General features: G+C 57.1%; 1 protein-coding gene across 2 annotated transcripts in view; it reads left to right on the top strand.

Annotated features, from left to right (window-relative positions):
* Positions 1 to 18,674, top strand: part of SETD1B (SET domain containing 1B, histone lysine methyltransferase) — a 25,095-nt gene extending 6,421 nt beyond the window's left edge. For both annotated transcript variants that reach the window (XM_053901983.1, XM_053901984.1), the window contains exons 7-17: positions 3,477 to 4,304; positions 4,690 to 4,951; positions 5,030 to 5,403; positions 5,497 to 5,602; positions 6,407 to 6,904; positions 8,260 to 9,519; positions 10,387 to 10,553; positions 12,841 to 12,972; positions 13,058 to 13,177; positions 13,256 to 13,393; positions 15,968 to 18,674. In XM_053901983.1, the coding sequence (XP_053757958.1) occupies positions 3,477 to 4,304; positions 4,690 to 4,951; positions 5,030 to 5,403; positions 5,497 to 5,602; positions 6,407 to 6,904; positions 8,260 to 9,519; positions 10,387 to 10,553; positions 12,841 to 12,972; positions 13,058 to 13,177; positions 13,256 to 13,393; positions 15,968 to 16,141 (4,059 nt within the window). In that variant the 3' untranslated portion in view covers positions 16,142 to 18,674. The remainder of the gene's footprint in view (positions 1 to 3,476; positions 4,305 to 4,689; positions 4,952 to 5,029; positions 5,404 to 5,496; positions 5,603 to 6,406; positions 6,905 to 8,259; positions 9,520 to 10,386; positions 10,554 to 12,840; positions 12,973 to 13,057; positions 13,178 to 13,255; positions 13,394 to 15,967) is intronic.

Here is an 18,674-nt window from a genome sequence, read left to right as displayed (position 1 = left end):
TTCCTCCTTTGAAACGTTATCCCCTCAGGACAATTAGCTAAAACACAGAAGTAACAGGGTTAGGGCAGCTAAAATAACCGGTCAAATACAGAGAATAAAAAGCGAACGCAAAAAGCACCAGGAGCTGTGACTGAGCAGCTGCTTTGGCTCTGAGCAACCTAGCAGCCATAGAGAGAAGGGAAACATGACCTAGTTCTGTTGCTCTCCTGTTAGGTATGGGAAGTTAAGACTTTTCCTAGGGATCAATTCTGACTTGAGCTTCTTTGGTAGGAGTTTGCCGAGACCCCAGATAGTATGGACTATGGTAATGGTTCTGGATCCCCTTGTCTGTTGGGTCGCCTGAGGGTGATCAGGGCTGATCCTGACACTCAGGCATATTTGGGGGGAGGGATTAGCCAGAGCATTCTGCTAGGCTAGGCCGGATGGGAGCTCTGGAGCACTGTCTTCTAGAACCTGGTGCCCTCTGAAGAGAGGAAGCCATGGTGGGCAGGGAGGGCATTGAATTTTCCCTTAGCTTTTCCTCTGTTTCCAGGAGTCGGGACTTAAGGGTTAGCCTAGGGGGAAGGCCACAGCCAGAAACAGGCAAAACTGACCATTCTCCAGCCTCTCCTCAGCCATAGATCTTTATCTGGGGTCTTATTACCCAAATCTCCAGCCTCTGGGTTGGGGTGGGGGCTGCTGTGTGCTACAATCCCTTGGAGGGACGGATTAGGTCATCTTCCTTGGCCCTGCTCCTCCCCACTCCTGGTCCAGGCACCTGTCCTGGTCCTCCTGAAGACCTGTGTTGGAACCTGCACGCCCAGCGGGCATGAGCAGCCAGGGGCTTAGACAGAGCTCTGTGCCCTTGTGGGCGGCAGGAGGGAGGGACCCCCCTTCCCAGGCCCTTTGATTAGGCAGGTTTGGCTGCCTCGGGGAGGAACAGAGAGGAACTTGGCCTGCCCTGGAGGGCACTGCAGGTGGCCGGGGCTCCAGGGGGCCTCCAGGCAGTTCTGGGGAAGTGGTTTCTGGTGCCAAGGGGTCCGGGCAGGAGGAGTTGACAGGTGTGCAGAGGTGGGGGGCTGGCAGCCCTGCCATCTTCTCTTCCCTTCCTCTCTGCTGCCTGGGCTTGGGGGATGTTTACCATGCTGACAGAATGGTCCGGGACTGGGAATCCCAGGGTAGACGGAGGGACTGGGCTCTCCCACCATGTCACTGTAGGGAAGCGGGAGACTGAAGCCGAAGAGAGATGGGGTCGGGATGCCCCTAGATCTTAGCGGTAGGAAGACCAAAGTACAGAGAACCTCCAGGCTGGCCCTCGGGAGCCCCCTGCCGGCAGCCTGGAGAGCAGCACCCGGACTCCTCCAGACTGAACCTGGAGGGAGTCCCAGCTAGGTCAGGCTGAAGACTCCGGAGACAGAGCAGGGGCACCACTGAGGGAGATTCCCTTTCTTCACAGAGGCTGGTGGTTAAAAGTTCAGGCTCCAGTCCGTGAGCCTGGAAACCCAGCTCTGTCGCTTACTGGTTATGTGACCTTGGGTAAGGCACTTTCCTTCTCTGAGTCTCAGTTTCATCGCCTGTGAAATGGGACGGTGAAAGTACCTGCCTCACACAGTCTTCGGCTTAACTGAGGTGCCCGCAAGGGAAGCTCCCGGCACCGCGCGAGGGCCGGTGCTGAGCCGTGTGCGCTCGGCTAGTTCCCGCTGGTTCTCACCCCCACCCCCGGGCGCCGGAGGGGCGGAGGGAGGGGCAGGGCCGAGGGCTGGAGCGCAGGATCCCGGGTCTCCTTGTGATTGGCTGGCCGCGATGCCGGGTTAACCCTCTATGTGCTGCGCTCGCCTCGCTGGGCGCTGTCCGGGACTGATCTCCCGGGCGCTGTCCCGGAGTATCGGGCTGAGCCTGCCAGTCCCTCCTGCTGCATGTGCGTGCGGACCTTTAGAGAGAGAGAGAGAGAGAGAGAGAGAGAGAGAGAGAGTGTGTGTGTGTGTGTGTGTGTGTGTGTGTGTGTGTAGTGGGGGTCTAGCAAAATCCTGAGCTTCCTACTGCTGCTGAAAGTTTAGTATTCCCCTTCTCCCCGCGGGCGCTCCCCCCCATTTCCCTTTGAGGACTCCCTCACCTGAAGATCTGACCTCTGACCTTACAGCCTGTACAGACAGCACCCCCTCAGCCTTCAAATGCATTCCCTGTCTGTGGCAGCCTACAAACGCTCTTGTCACCTTACCGAGATCTTCTAGGGCAGGGCCTGAGCCACCTTCTCACCTCTTGTCCGGACACAAAAGCCTGGGGGTGACGGAACTCTCCTCTCCCCACCCCTGCTCTGCCTTCTCACTCCAACCCTACCAGGTACACCCCAATGCCTCCTTCCAGTTCCAGGCCTGTGTCCCAATGTAAAGGGGCCCTTGCCCATTTCGGAGCTGGGGTCATCCTTGGCTTCCCCACTGTTTGCCTGGTACAGTGAGTGTTCCTGGATTCCATTCGGCAGGCATCCTGAGCTTGAGTCCCAGCCTTATTTCTGACCGGCTGTGCCTCCTGGGCCAGTGGCTTTTGGCTCTGTTTCCTCACTTGTCAGAAGGGATTGGAGTAGAGCCCCACCTTGCAAGGCTACAGTGCTGATGTGAAACAAGGTGTTGTGCAGTTTCAAGACCAGATGAAAGATTAACTAAGGAAAATAAAAAGACATACCTCCTATTTATGCAGCCTTAAAACTGCTAACTCTCCTTGCTCAAATGTCACCCTTGCCACTGGGCCCTCCTTGCAGCAGTGAGGACAGCAGGCTGACTGGGAGCCTAACTGGTTTGAATCCTGACTCCATCTCTTATTGGCTCTGTGGCCTTGGGCAAGTTACTTAAGCTTTCTGTGCTCCAATTTCCTTGGTAAAAGAACGGCCTTAGAAAGATACCGAGCACGTAGGAAGCACCATAGAAGTGTTAATTGTTAGTATTCTCTGATTACAAATTGAAATAGAATCTCTCAAGCTGAGATGGAATCTGTTTCCCTCTTTACACCCTGTCCCCCTCCCCAGCTTTCTTTTCCTCCAAGGTGGGCTCTATATTTCTCCTCTTCATCCTGGTTTTCCTGTGTCTCTTCCCTCTAGAAACTTAGCTCCACAAGAGCAAGAATTGTGTCTGTCTTGTTCAATGCTGTGTCCCCAGCACCTAGGACAGTGCCTGGCACACAGCAGGTGCTAAGCAAGTGTTTACTGGATGAATGAATGAATGAATGAATGAATCCATCCTCGTAAACCAACTGGCAGGTATTAAGATGCCCATAATGCAAATGGGGAAACTGAGGCTTAGCAAGGTTAAGTGACTCCCCAAAGCCACATGGTCCCAAAGCCACATGGTCCAGAAGGGAGGGGACTAGGACCCAAACTGCAGAATCCGTGTTGCTCATTAGTCTTGCAAAGGGCTTCTCGAGCTTTCTGGTGTTTGGAAGGGGCTCTAGGAGCCAGCTTGGCCTCCCAGGCGCAGCCTCACCACTCTCCCCGGCTCTCCCCACAGGGCCAGCAGTCCTCGGGCGAGGACATGGAAATCTCGGACGATGAGATGCCCTCAGCCCCCATCACCAGCGCCGACTGCCCCAAACCCATGGTGGTGACCCCAGGGGCGGCAGCTGTGGCAGCCCCCTCTGTGCTGGCTCCGACGCTGCCGCTGCCCCCACCCCCCGGCTTCCCGCCGCTGCCCCCACCCCCGCCGCCGCCCCCACCACAGCCAGGCTTCCCCATGCCCCCGCCTCTGCCGCCTCCCCCGCCCCCCCCGCCCCCCGCCCACCCAGCTGTGACGGTGCCCCCCCCACCCCTGCCAGCGCCCCCCCCTGGTGTCCCGCCCCCACCCATCCTACCACCGCTGCCGCCCTTCCCTCCAGGGCTGTTTCCCGTGATGCAGGTGGACATGAGCCACGTGCTGGGTGGCCAGTGGGGCGGCATGCCCATGTCCTTCCAGATGCAAACGCAGATGCTGAGCCGTCTGATGACTGGCCAGGGCGCCTGCCCCTACCCGCCCTTCATGGCCGCTGCTGCCGCAGCCGCCTCAGCCGGGCTGCAGTTTGTCAACCTGCCGCCCTACCGGGGCCCGTTCTCCCTGAGCAACAGCGGACCGGGCCGCGGGCAGCCCTGGCCACCGCTACCCAAGTTCGACCCGTCAGTGCCGCCACCAGGCTACGTGCCACGCCAGGAGGACCCACACAAGGCCACTGTGGATGGCGTCCTGCTGGTGGTGCTCAAAGAGCTGAAGGCCATCATGAAGCGTGACCTGAACCGCAAGATGGTGGAGGTGGTGGCTTTCCGCGCCTTTGACGAGTGGTGGGACAAGAAGGAGCGGATGGCCAAGGTAGGCAACGAGTGCGGGGTGCCCCCGGGCGGCCGGCAGGCACGCTCTCTTCCCCTGAGGGACACTGATCCCCATAACCCCCAAGTAGGAAAGCGTGAGTGTTACCTTCTAAAGCTTGTGTGTCCATGACGCGGACGTGTCCTTGCCGCATGTAGCCTGCTCTGCAGGCGAGGAGGTTGAAGTTCAGTGAGACGGAGTTGGGCGCCGGGAATGTCGGGCAGGCACGAAGCCCAGCCGACTTGGTGGGAAGGAAGTGCCAGTTACCATGTGGCTGTCGCTGTTGAGGGAAGGCAGGCTGCTTAGGGAGGGCCACCCACTGGGGAGGTGGGGGTCCACCGGCAGCACCGTAACCATGGTGACAGTCCCCTCCTCTCTCACACCCCAGGCCTCTCTGACCCCGGTGAAGTCAGGCGAGCACAAGGACGAGGACAGGCCAAAGCCCAAGGACCGCATCGCCTCGTGCCTGCTGGAGTCGTGGGGCAAGGGCGAGGGCCTGGGCTATGAGGGCCTCGGCCTGGGCATCGGGCTGCGCGGGGCCATCCGCCTGCCCTCCTTCAAGGTCAAGAGGAAGGAGCCGCCAGACACAGCCTCTTCTGGTGACCAGAAGCGCCTGCGGCCCTCAACCTCTGTGGACGAGGAAGATGAAGGTATGTGCGCCCCCTCACGTGGCGCTGGGCTCTCCCGTGTTTCCCCAGCCCAGTTCGGACACCCCTCTCTCCCCTCAGAGTCAGAGCGAGAACGGGACCGGGATATGGCGGACGCCCCTTGTGAGCTTGCCAAGCGGGACCCCAAGGGCGTGGGCGTGCGGCGCCGGCCAGCCCGGCCGCTGGAGCTGGACAGTGGCGGGGAGGAGGATGAGAAGGAGTCACTGTCGGTGTCCTCATCGTCATCGGCGTCCTCATCCTCGGGCTCCTCCACGACCTCACCCTCATCCTCGGCCTCTGACAAGGAGGAGCGGGAAAGCACTGAGGAGGAAGAGGAGGGGGAGGAGGAGGAGGAGGAGGAGGATGAAGAGGAGGAGGAGGAGGAGGAGGAGGAGGAGGAGGAAGGCCCCAGGAGCCAGGTCTCCTCCTCCTCGACCTCATCCACATCAGATAAGGTACCTTCGGGTTGGGGAGGCCTGGGGTGCTGGGCCAGGTGAGGGGGGCCCTTCTGCTCAGCCTGACCTCCCCTCTCCCTCCCCCTCCCCCAGGATGATGACGCTGAAGACAGCGATGAGCGGGAGGAGTCTGAGAATGAGGACGAGGACATAGCCCTGTCAGAGGCGAGTGAGAAGGAAGAAGGGGACTCGGACGGAGGTGAGCGGTGTGGGCCCAGGCACCTGGTCTGCCCCAGGGCCCCTGTGCAGAGACCAGAGCCCGAGCAACTTTCAGCAGTACTTTTGGGGCAAGATTTCTTGTCTTTGAAACGTGAGCTCATTAAAACACGCACAGGACTCGCCCTACGATTCCATTTGTACGCAATGTCCAGAACAGGTCCCTCCACAGAGACAGAAAGTAAGCTAGTGGTTGCTTGGGTCTGGGGATGGGAGGCTGGAGGGGCGAGAGCTATAGGTGTTGGGTCTCTTCTTGAGCTCATGAGAGTGTTTTGGAACTAGAGATAGTTGTAATGTACTAAATACCACTGACTTATTCACTTTAAAATGGTTCGTTTTATGCTACGCGGATTTCACCTCCGTTTTTTTTTTTTAATTTATTATTTTTTTTTAATGTTTATTTATTTTTGAGACAGAGAGAGACAGAGCATGAACGGGGGAGGGTCAGAGAGAGAGGGAGACACAGAATCCGAAGCAGGCTCCAGGCTCTGAGCTGTCAGCACAGAGCCCGACGCGGGGCTCGAACTCACAGACTGTGAGATGATGACCTGAGCCGAGGTCGGATGCTTAACCGACTGAGCCACCCAGGCGCCCCTCGCCTCCGTTTTTTTTAAATGCTGACTAGTTAACACGCAGGCGCCCCCCCCCCCCCCCCCCCCGCCCCGAGATATCAGGGCCACGTTCAGCCTGGGTGCCATCAGTCTGAGATGTTTGGGGAAGCATCTAGCCGGAGCGCACAGCAGACGCTGAAGGGCTCATGCCTGTGTCCCCTGTGTCCCCTGCCCAGAGGAGACGGTGAGCATCGCCACGTCCAAGGCAGGAGCTGGGTCCTCCAGCGAGAGTTCTGAGTCTTCTGAGTTCGAATCAAGCTCCGAGTCCTCATCGTCATCCTCAGAGGATGAAGAGGAGCTGGTGGCAAGGGAGGAGGAGGAGGAAGAGGAGGAAGAGGAGGAGCAGGAGGAGGAGACCGCAGCAGCAGACGAGAGTATGGCTCCTGCTGCTCCCGATGAGGACTTTGAGGAGGATGTGGCCACGGGGGCACCTGTGACAGAGTCCTCGGTCACGGAAGGGGAGGTGGACATCGAGGCTGAGGACGGAGCTCCCGAGGAGCGGACTTCCGTGCTGGAAGAGCCCCCCTTGCCTGTGTGTGTCGAAGAGCTCGCAGGCTGCAAGGAGCCCTCAGAGGAACCGGGCCTGAAGCAAGAAGGGGCCAGGTTGCTGTCTCCAGAGCCCCCTGCTGGAGAGACGGAGGCCCGGCCCCCCCCTTCCCCGGAGCCCGCCCCAGGTAACACCTGCAGCCCACAGCCCGTTCCCCCACCTCCCCACCTTCTCCCCTCCCCCCCCCACCCCGGTTGAGGTGGTGGGGATGGAGGCAGGATGTCCTCACCGGCAGAATGAGCCCAGGCTCCTTTGGGTAATTCGTGTAACCTTCCCAAGCTTCAGTTTCCCCATCTGTAATGTGGGATCAGTGGTATGTCCCCCATGAGGTCGTGCGGGAGGGCAGAGTGAGATGACATAATGTGCCAGCACGGAGCCTGGCACCCAGCCACAGCTTCAGATAGCTGCCTGAGAGAACTGCTCCTGTCACCGTTCCTCAGTGCCACATTTCCCCACCGTTTGCTCCTTGGACCATTAGTCCTATGAGATGCTCTCAGAAAGGTGTGGCAGGGGTGGGGAGCAGGTGTATATGGTCATTTTAGTGACAGGCAGGTGGGGGAGGCTTGGGGTGCTGGGCCAGGTGAGAAGGGCCATGGACACAGCATTCTCTGCCACCTTGGTGGAGCCGCAGAAAGCATATTAAAGGCTGTAACATACTGTCCAGTGGAACTTTCTGCCGTGATAGAAACGTTCTTTATCTGCTCTCTCCAATATCATAGCCATTAAATACAATGTTGCTAAGAGCACTTGAAATGTGGCAAGTGCCTACTGCTGAGCTGAATTTGTAATGTTATTTAATTAACTTAAACTTATGTAGCCACCGTGTGGTCAGTTCAATCCTCCAATACATCCTTCGGGAAAGAAACCTATTATACTTTGTTTAATTCTGTATTGTTTGGCTACAGAACCTCAGGTCTTTGAATATTGCCATAGGTATGTATTAAGCCTATGTTGTGTCCCCAGTACTGTTTCAGGCACTGACAATACAACAGTGGCCAAACAGACAAAAGTATCTGCCTTCATGGAGCTTACATTCGAAGACAGGGTGATAAATGACAGTAGATAAGCTAGAAAATATATTATATGACGATGGAGATAAATGCTGGGAGAAAGGCACTGACAAGTCCTGCAGAAAAGGGACTTGTTGAATTTTATTCAATAGCAGAGACCATTTTCTGGATCCATGGGACGTTCCCTGTTCACAAGAACACCATTCTAAGGACGTAATGCCAAAGGCTAAGAACCATATCTCCTACGTCTTTAGCTTATCAAGCACCCACTGTGTGCCAGACATTGGGCTGGGCACTAAGAAGCCTTGAGTGGTTTAGTTGTGGGGGGACGGTCCCCACACTCACAGAATGCCAGGGGGCCCAGAGGGGTGTGAGGTCGGGTATCAAGCACAGAGTAGGGCAGCATAAATAGGGCACCACGAGATGTTTGACTCCAGTAATAACGGTCCGGTTTCTGCCCACCTCTCTGCAGAGGATGACCTGGAAGTGGCGCCCGAGTCCCCTACGCTGCTCTCCTTACCACTGCAGCCGCCATTGCCACCCCCTCGACCACCCCGGCCGCCTAGCCCACCGCCAGAGCCCGAGACCCCAGAGCCCCCACACCCACCCGTCCCTCTGGAGCCGCCTCCCGAGGAGCAGCCCCCGCGTACTCCGGGTCTCTGTGGCAGCCTGGCCAAGTCACAGAGCACAGAGACGGTGCCGGCCACGCCAAGTGGGGAGCCCCCGCTGTCAGGGGGTAGCAGTGGCCTGTCACTGAGCTCCCCGCAGGTGCCCGGCAGCCCCTTCTCCTACCCATCCCAGTCCCCCAGCTTGAGCAGCGGGGGCCTCCCGAGGACACCCGGTCGGGACTTCACCTTCACGCCCACCTTCCCTGAGCCCGGCGGACCTCTGCTCCTGCCTGTCTGTCCCCTCCCAGCTGGCCGGCGCGATGAGCGGTCCGGCCCCCTGACCTCCCCGGTGCTCCTGGAGACGGGTCTGCCTCTCCCCCTGCCCCTGCCCTTGCCCCTGCCCCTGGCATTGCCCGTCCCTGTCCTGCGGGCCCAGACGCGGGCCCCCACCCAGCTGCCGCCCCTGCTGCCTGCGCCCCTGGCCCCCTGCCCACCCCCTATCAAGAGGAAGCCGGGCAGGCCCCGGCGATCCCCGCCGGCTGTGCTCTCCTTGGACGGGCCCTTGGTCCGGCCGCCAGGGGGGGCCACCCTCGGCAGAGACCTCCTGCTCCTGCCAGGCCAGCCACAGACCCCTGTCTTCCCCAGCACCCACGACCCCCGGGCCGTGACCCTGGACTTCCGGAACGCGGGGATCCCGGCCCCCCCTCCCCCTCTGCCCCCCCAGCCTCCTCCGCCCCCACCTCCACCCCCTGTTGAGCCTACCAAGCTGCCCTTTAAGGAGCTAGAGAACCAGTGGCCCTCCGAGGCCATCCCTCCAGGCCCCCGTGGGCGCGACGAGGTCACCGAGGAGTTCATGGACCTGGCCAAGGTTCGGGGGCCCTGGCGCCGGCCGCCTAAAAAACGCCATGAGGACCTGGTGGCCTCAGCCTCGCCCGAGCTCTCACCGCCGCAGCCCCTCTTCCGGCCCCGGTCGGAGTTTGAGGAGATGACCATCCTGTACGACATCTGGAACGGTGGCATCGACGAGGAGGACATCCGCTTCCTGTGTGTCACTTACGAGCGGCTGCTGCAGCAGGACAATGGCATGGACTGGCTCAACGACACACTCTGGGTCTACCATCCCTATATCCTAGACGACGCGGTGGGGTCCTTGCCCGCCTCTCTGGGCCCCGTCTCCCACGACACCCACGACGGCAGTCGCCCGACTCCCCGCCACCTACTGAGTGGCGTCTGCTGGCACCGTGCCAGGCTCCATGTGGAGTCCTCACTGGCACCTTTAAAACACCTTTTCTGTGCCAGGCCCGTCTCACCCCCAGAGTTAGCGGGTCCCGGGGCCAGACGTAGCGGCGGGATCGCACCACGTCAGAGCAGCAGAGGCTGACGGAGGGCCAACTCCTCCTGGCCCCCCCATCACCTAATTTGATCTTGCCAACAGGTCAGTGAGGTGGGAGCTATTATTCCCATTTCACTTATATGGAAACCAAGGCTCAGAGAGGTTAAGCGACCTGCCCAAAGTCACACAGCTATGACGTAGCAGAGCTGGGATCTGAACCCAGGCAACTCTGGTTCCAGAGTCTGGGCTCTTAACCATGATGCTAATCCTGATAGTTGTGTTACCAGCACAGACAGAACTATCAAGTTGGAGCTGTCTTTATACCCCTTATACCAAACTAGTTTACTGAGCACTTCCTCTGTTCCAGGAAGTCTGCTAAGCACCTGAACGTGTATAATCATTCAGAGAAGCCTTGTTATTGCCCCAGTGCGCAGGTGGGAAACCGAGGCAGGAAGCAGATAAGAAATACACCCAGGACCGTGCAGTCAGGTACCCCTGACAAGAGTTCTGACCCTCAGTGGAGGTGGTGTAGGTGTGGGGGGTGGAACCTCCTGGAAATTAGCCTGAGGGTAGAGAGGCCAGGCCCAGTGGGGCTGTCTCTGGAAGGACTGGGAGGGGCTTTTCAAGAATGTCCATGTGGCCCTTGACCCACACCCACCCACCAGCCTCTCTTCAGCTAAGAAAAAGAAACGGGACGATGGCATCCGTGAGCACGTGACGGGCTGTGCCCGCAGCGAGGGTTTCTACACCATCGACAAGAAGGACAAGCTCAGATACCTCAACAGCAGCCGCGCCAGCACCGATGAGCCCCCGACAGACACCCAGGTACTGCCCTCAGGTGCCTGGACACTGGAGCCTCTCAGGCTGCTGTGGGTGGGGACCTTCTGGAGGGGGGCGTACCAGGCGGCATGAGGGGTTGTGGGGTCAGAGGGGCTGGCACAGGGGGCGTTAGGCGTTAATTCACCCGGGCACCCTGGTTGGAAAGGTGAGGCGAGGCTGGGAAGTGGGAGCCTCTGAGATTTTCATCAGGGATGAGAGCAGAGTGGAGTTGTGTTTCCAGAAGTTTCCTTCTCTCCTCTTTAAATTCAGCAAACGTCTCCTGAGCGCCTGCTGTGTTCCAGGCACTGTTCTGGGTCTACAGCAGTGAACAAAACAAAATCCTTTCCCTCACAGAACTTCCATTTTAGCGGGGAGGTGGGAAATGATCAAGCGAACAAATAAACATAGAATTCCAGGTGGGGAAAACAGGAGAGGAGGTTAGGGACTGGGGAGTCAGAGGGGTCACAGAAGGTGACAGTTGAGCCAGACCTGAATGAAGTGAAGAAATGAGCCACGTGAATAGCTGGGAGAGACCACAGAGAAGTAGGAAAAGGCTTCAAGAAAAAGTTCAAACAGGAGGGGAGCCTGGCTGGCTCAAGTCAGTAGAGCGTGCAGTTCTTGATCTCAGGGTTTTGAGTTCAAGCCCCATGTTAGGTGTAGAGCCTACTTTATTAAAAAAAAGTAATAATAAATGAAGGTTAGGGGCCTGGATGGCTCACTCAGTCGGTTAGGCGTCCGACTTCGGCTCAGGTCATGATCTCCTGGCTCGTGGGTCTGAGTCCCGCATCAGGCTCTGTGTTGATAGCTCGGAGCCTGGAGCCTGCTTCGGATTCTGGGTCTCCCTCTTTCTCTGCCCCTCCCCTGCTCATGCTCTGTCTGTCTCTCTCTCTCAAAAATAAATAAACATTAAAAAAAAACCCACGTTCTTTTAAAGTTAAAACAGGAGGGGGGATGGGGTGCCTGCATGGCTTAGTTGAACATCTGACTCTTGGTCTCAGCTCAGGTCTTGATCTCCGGGTCATGAGTTCAAGCCCTGCATTGGGGTCCACGCTGGGCATGAAGCCTACTTCAAAACAAAACAAGACAGGAGAGGGGGTCACTAAGTCTGGAAGTCATGCTTTTCAAGAATGACTTGAAGTCATGCACAGAGTGAACAGGATGTGCAAAGGCCCTGAGGTGGGGGGGGGGGGGGGGCGGGGTGCGGATCTCAGTGGCGTGAGAAAGGAAAGGAAAGACTAGCTGAGACCAGAGACAGAACAACAAGTCCTCAGGGCCCTGGAGGCTGTGGTGATGAGGTTAGATTTGTATTCTGTGTGTGACAGCCACATGAGGGCTTCCAGAGAGAGGGTGAGGGTGACGTGGCTCGGCCCATGATTTTCAAAGCTTACGCTGGCTGCTGTGTGAAGAGTTGACCCCAAGGGTCCACAGGGGAGACCGTGCACAGCTGCTACATTTCCCAGTCCAGACATTTGGGTAGGTTCAACTTGATTTGCTGTGAGAAAAAAGTGGATGTTTTTGAAAGAATAGCAGGAACAGTGGGATATCGGGAAGCCAAAAGGACAGCACTGGGGGCTGGATTGGCTGGAGGAGACCAAGGACCTGGCTGGGATGCAGCTGGGTCTGGCTTGGGGAACCAGGGAGCTGGATGCCAAGCTCTGAGGTGGGAAGCTTGCGTTCTGGGGTTTGTGGAACATCCAGGGAGTGAGGTCTTTTAGGCAGTTCGATATACGGGTGCAGTAGAGAACTTGGGGCAGGGGAGAGACTTCCAGTCATCGGGATGGAAATGTTCATGGGAGGTCACGGCAAGGAAGAGCTCACCCAGGGAGAGGGCGTGAGGGCAGGAGGGTAGAGGACGAGGGTGGCCGAGGGAAGGAAGAGAAGGAAGGGTGCCAAGGAAAGAGCCATGATCTCGAAAGCCTGGGGAGGTCGGAGGGCCGGTGGTGAGAGCCACGGGGGACAGGGTGGAGGGACACGCACCATCTTGTCTCCCGGAAGTGGAGTTCTTTCCAAGTCTTCTAGCTGGGACAGGAAAGACGGCAAGTGTGAAGGAAAAGTTGTGTTGTTCTCTGACCGGAGGCCGTTGAGGACGTTCACATTCTGGCAGGAAGGACCAGGGAAGAGGAGAGGGGACAAGTAGGGATGGGACAGGCACGGCCAAGCCCAGAGCAAGGAGGCTGAGAAGGTGGGACGACAGGAACCCGGGGCTTAGGGTGTGATAGGGACCCCGGTCCCGGTGCCACGGTGAGCAGGGCGGTCCCACCCCTCCTGATCCGTCCCCCCGTCCCCCTCACAGGGCATGAGCATCCCGGCACAGCCACACGCCTCCACTCGGGCCGGCTCGGAGCGGCGTTCTGAACAGCGCCGCCTCCTGTCCTCCTTCACTGGCAGCTGTGACAGTGACCTGCTCAAGTTCAACCAGCTCAAGGTGAGGCCGGGCCCCACCCAGGGCCACCGGGTGGCAGCGGGGCTGCGGCCAGGCCTTTCACCTCTCAGCCCCTTCCCTCCCCCAGTTCCGGAAGAAGAAGCTCAAATTCTGCAAGAGCCACATTCACGACTGGGGCCTGTTCGCCATGGAGCCCATCGCGGCCGACGAGATGGTCATTGAGTACGTGGGCCAGAACATCCGCCAGGTAGGCACCGCCCGGCAGGCTGGGAGCAGGGGTGGGAGCGGGCCGGGCCAGCCCCGACTGAGGCCTGCTCCCGGCCAGGTGATCGCGGACATGCGGGAAAAGCGTTACGAGGACGAGGGCATCGGCAGCAGCTACATGTTCCGGGTGGACCACGACACCATCATCGACGCCACCAAGTGCGGCAACTTCGCGCGCTTCATCAACCACAGCTGCAACGTGAGTGCCTGTCCGGGGGCCGCTGCTGCCCCTGCCGCTGTGCCCGAAGGACCCAGAAGCTTCTGGCACGGAACCGGCATGGCCTCCGTCCCAAGCTCTGGTTGCCCGAGGGTGATGGAGGCAGGGTGGGGGGGAGGCCTCGTTCATACACCGCGTTTTGCTCCCTTGAGCTTCAGTTTTCCCTTCCGCAAAACGGCATGACGAGACTCGAGGTGCTCTGAAAGTAGTCCCCCTCCGTTCACTCCGGAAGTAGTCCTCTCAGTTCACTCCGGAAGTAATCCGCTCAGTTCACTCAGGAAGTCGTCCCCTCAGTTCACTCCGGAAGTAGTCCGCTCAGTTCACGTTTACCCGGTTCCTCCTCCGTGCTGGCCTTTTGCTGTGCCGCCGGCGGTCAGGCTCGGCCCTCCGAGGCCTTCGGTCCCGGGGCGGTGCTGTCCAGCAGAACTCTGTGAGCGGCACAGCATCCGTAGTGGCCACTGTTGTGGTACCGGCTGCCCGTGGGGTCGAGCACTTAAAATGTGGCCCCTGCCACTGAGGAACTGACTTTTGGTTTTTGGGTTTTTTTTAACTTATTTTTTAATGTTTGTTTATTTTTGAGAGAGACAGAGACAGAGTGCGAGCAGGGGAGGGGCAGAGAAAGAGAGGGAGACACAGAATCGGAAGCAGGCTCCAGGCTCTGAGCTGTCAGCACTGAGCTCCACGCGGGGCCCGAACCCGTGAACTGGGAGATCATGGCCTGAGCTGAAGTCAGACGCTCAACCGACTGAGCCACCCAGGCGCCCCCTGAGGAACTGAGTTTTTAATTTAATTGAGTTTAATTTTAACTTAAATAGTCTCACGTGGCTAGTGGTGACAGTGGTGGATGGCACTGGTCCAGGGGGCAGTGAGTGTTGACAACAAGGGGGGTTCTCACGCCGAAGATAGGCACAGGGAGCTTCAAACAGGGGACAGGCTAGTTCCAGAGCAGATATGCCCAACTCTTGTTTCAAGTCATGACCTTGCTACTTAGCAAGTGACTGTAGGCTAGTTAGTTAACGTCTCAGTGCCTCGGTTTCCTGATCTGTAAAACAGGGATGGTAATGGTCCCTCCTTGTAGGTTGTCGGGAGAACCAATGAATTCTCTCTCTCTTTTTTTAAATGTTCATCTATTTTTGAGAGAGAGAGAGAGAGAGAGAGAGACAGAGCTCGAGCAAGGGAGGGAGGGCAGAGAGGAAGAGGGAGACACAGAAACCGAAACAGGTGCCAGGCTCTGCGCTGTCAGCACAGATCCCAGTGCGGGGCTTGAACTCACAAACCGTGAGATCATGACCTGAGCCGAAGTCGGACGCTTAACCGACTGAGCCACCCAGGCGCCCCAATGAGTTCCCTTTGACACAGAGGACACAGCTAGCTCTCACGACTGTGACTGGAGCATCACTGGGGCCAGTAGGGACTTCCTCTTGCCTCCCTGTGGCACCTGAGGGTTAGGAGGGGATCACCAGGTGGCAGTGAGTGGGGCAAGTGTTCCGTTCAATGAGGCCCTGAAGGGACAGCAAAGCAGACAGTAGGGATGGAGTAGGTGTTGAGAGGGCGGGTAAGAGAATGAGGTTGGCAGGCTTGGGGTGGCCAGATCACTCAGCCTTGCAGGCCGAGCTGAGAAGTTTCTCTAAAAGCCAAGCAAGCGGGCCACTGTCAGGTTTCGAGCCATGAGACCACTGGGTCTGCTCTTCCTTTGGGAAGATTTCCCTGGCTGCTGGGTCAGGAGTAGATTATCTCAGAGGACAGCGAGGTAGCGGGCGCTGCTGAGGTCCAGCCGAGTGATGAGAGAGACCTGGCTGGGGCTGCGGCAGTGGAGGTGAAGGGCAGTAGACAGAATCAGTAGGTCCTTTGGAGGGAGAACCCTCTGGGCACAGCAGTGGGCCAGAGCCAGCCTCGGTGTAAGAAGGAGGTGTGGGAGACAGCTGCTTGGGGGCCTGGGCGCCCTACAGTTGAGGTTTGAGCTTACTGAGTCAAAAACGTCTCCAGGAGCTGCCGAAGGCAGATAGCAAGCAGACACTTGGATTTCTGGGTCTGGAGCAGGGTCCAGCAATCCTTTTCTTTAAAAGGCCTGATAGTAAATATTTTTGGCTTCGTGGCCCAGACAATCTCTTAGCAACTCCTTAACTGCCATTGTAACAAAAGCAGCCTGTAGACAGTGTGTAAATGAATGGGTGTGGCTGTGTGCCAGGAAAACTCGACTTGCAGTAACAGGCAGCTGCCGGCCGGGGTTGGCTGACCCCTTCTCTGGAGCTCAGAAGTGAGGCCTGAGCTAGAAATACAAAAACTTGGAAGTCGCCTGCAGTGTAAATGGAAATCGCAGCCCTGGAGAATAATTTAGTATCATCACCATTGTCATCATTCTTATTTATTATCAGAGGCAAGGGTCCCTGTCACCCAGACAGGGGAGCCGGGGGCCTGGAGCAGGTGGCCAGTGGAAATCGGGGGCAAGAAGCAAGTCAGTCAGGCTTTGAGCATGGAGCGTGGTCGGGTTTGGGGGGCCCGGGTCGGGTGCCTGGTGGGTCATCGGCTCACCCTCCCCTCCCGCCTCACCCACAGCCCAACTGCTATGCCAAGGTGATCACGGTGGAGTCGCAGAAGAAGATCGTCATCTACTCAAAGCAGCACATCAACGTCAATGAGGAGATCACCTATGACTACAAGTTCCCCATCGAGGACGTCAAGATCCCCTGCCTGTGCGGCTCCGAGAACTGCCGGGGGACCCTCAACTAGGCCCCGCACCGGCGCCCCGCAGAAGGCCGCCCGTGCTGCCCTGGGGCTCCCGCGCGTGGAGCCCCCGGCCCCCGGGGCCCAGCCCCACCTCCCACCCCCATTTCAGGTGCTGTCCCCTACCCAGCGGCCATGTCAGGGCCTGGCGCCCCCAACACTACCCCCGGAACCCAGCGCAGCTCCAGCCCCTCAGTGGGAAAGGGCTTCTGTGTCTCTTGGCCCATGTCTCTTTGGTTTTTTTAAAATGCTCCCTTCAGGATTTTTGTTCAACTCCAGCGTAAACTTCTCTCTGTCCGTGTCTCTCGCTCTCCGTCTCTGTCTCTGTCCTTCTCTTTCCCAGTCAGCCTCTGTCCATGAATGCTGCTATGTTGTTTTGTCTTCTCTTTACTCTCTTCCTCATCGTAAGAAAAGACATTTTAACCGTTGAAATGTGAAGGCAGAATCAGAGAGCGGGGACCCCCGGCGGGGGCTGCAGAGGCCTCGGTATGGTGGCGTGTCGGCCCGCGTCCCGGAACCCCCGGGCCAGGGCGCTGGGCCAGGTGCTGCAGAGAGGAGGGGGGTCAGCCCCAGGCTGTGACCTCAGAACACTACGCAAGGCCCCCTCTCTGCTGGCAGCGACTCAGTGAGGAGAAGACACCCCCCCTTCTGTTCCTTCCCCAGCAGCCTGGGGGCGCCATTTCCCCTAGCAGACCCTGGTGGAGCCAAGCTGGTCCCAGGCAGGAATTTCCCCTCTGGGCTCTCCCTGCCACCCCACACCCTGCCACCCCCAGAATCTTGGGTTCAATGTTTACTTTCTCATTCGAATGCCAGCAATGAGGGAGCCTCCCGGAGGCCCCAGTGTGGGCGTGGGGGCACTGGGAAGGGTCCTGTCTACTCTCTCCTGCTCTCACCTCCCCCCAGGGCAGGAGGAGGGCCTCCCAGGGCAGGCGGGTCCCCTAGTCCCGCCACTTCGGGTCTCTGACCAGATGCGTGTGGCATTTTTTTTTTTTTTTTTTTTTTTTGGTCTATAAGCTTCACCCGCTTGCCCCTGGCCCATACCCGAACTCACCCTGCCAGCAGCCCCCTCATCCCAAGGAGGCAAGAGCGTATTTATTTTCAGAGTGAGATTATTCTCCCAGAGAAAGGAAAATCTTGGAGAAGATTTTTAAAGCTCAGATCTAAGTCTGACAGTTTTTTGTTTTTTATTTTTTAACTCCTTTTACCCTCTTCCCCATCATCCTCTTCAGGGTTTATTTCCATAGATTTTTTTTTTTTTCTTGTGCGTGTATAAAATCAAAACGAAGGGAAGAAATAGGTTTTTGAAGTTCAGAACCAACTTCTGTATATAGGCTGCCATAAAGGACTTTTTCTCGGGAACATTGTTTCTTGTAGAAACATGTGGGGAGACTTTTTTGCTCATTTCTTTGTATTTCCAAAAATCTCTCTCTCTCTCTCTCTCTCTCTCTCTCTCTCTCTCTCACACACACACACACACACACACACACACACACACACACACAAAAGCAAGTCCCTCGCACCCCAGAAAGCAGAGCAGGCATGTAAATAATTTCTGGAAAGTGACTGTTGTGACCAGGAGTCCTCACCAAGACGGGAGAGCTCCCAGCGGGGAAGCCCCCACCCTGCGGATGGATGCAGGCCCGGAGCCTCTGGTATCTCAGCTTGTGTCAAGCTTGTTATCATGTAAATTCTGTACAAAGAATTGTTATTTCTCTCTCTCTCTCTCTCTCTTTTTTTTTTTTGTCGTTGGTGGTTTTGTTGTGTTCTTTTTTTTTTTTTTTTTTTTTAATTTCTTTACCCCATGCCCTCTCTGTTTGAGATTGTGCCCACCAGTTTCAAGGTCGAGGTCGATGAAATCGGGGGCATTAAGACACAGAGGAGGGACCTGGGCACAGCGGTGACCTTCTCTTCCGTTTGCGGTTTTCTGCCTAATTGTGCAACTGAGGAAATATTTATTTTTCACATGAGGAAATGTGTAGTTTGTAGAGATGGTTGATTTAAGTTGCTTGTGCGGCCCCCAAGGGGCTGCCTTCATTCTCTCCCTTCTTCCCATAGAAGTGGAGGGGGATGTGAGGAAACCAGGCTTGGGGGCCACCCTCGTCCCTCACCCTGGCCTCACCTTGGCCAATGGGCCAGGGGCTGCACCCTCACCGGTACCCGGGAACCCCCCGCCCCACCCCAAAAATGGTTGGCCATATCCAGAAACGTGGCTCGTTTTTCTTTCGATGCCTTCATTTTCATTGAACAAATCTTTGCTTTTGAAAAGTTGGGGGTTCCTACTTTTTTTTTTTTTTTTTCTTGTCCCTCCCTCTCTGCCTCTCTCCTCCTGCAAAGAAGAGAACCCATAAGTTTTAGGGATGTTTGTGCATATAGACTCTGTCATCCGTACGTAACTTGTTTTGAAGAGAAGTGTTTCCGTTGTGGGTGTGTCTTGTTGTAAATATTTGTTCATATTTTTGTGAATTCAATACTATGTACCATTGTATTATAGTAACTTTTATAAAGCAAACCATAAATATACTGACTTTTCTTACAGATA

Source organism: Panthera pardus, unplaced genomic scaffold (assembly GCF_024362965.1).
Source record: "Panthera pardus isolate Hobbes unplaced genomic scaffold, ASM2436296v1 HiC_scaffold_15, whole genome shotgun sequence".
NCBI lineage: Eukaryota > Metazoa > Chordata > Mammalia > Carnivora > Felidae > Panthera > Panthera pardus.
Note: the sequence above shows the minus strand (reverse complement) of the source record. Positions and strands in the feature narration are given on the sequence as shown.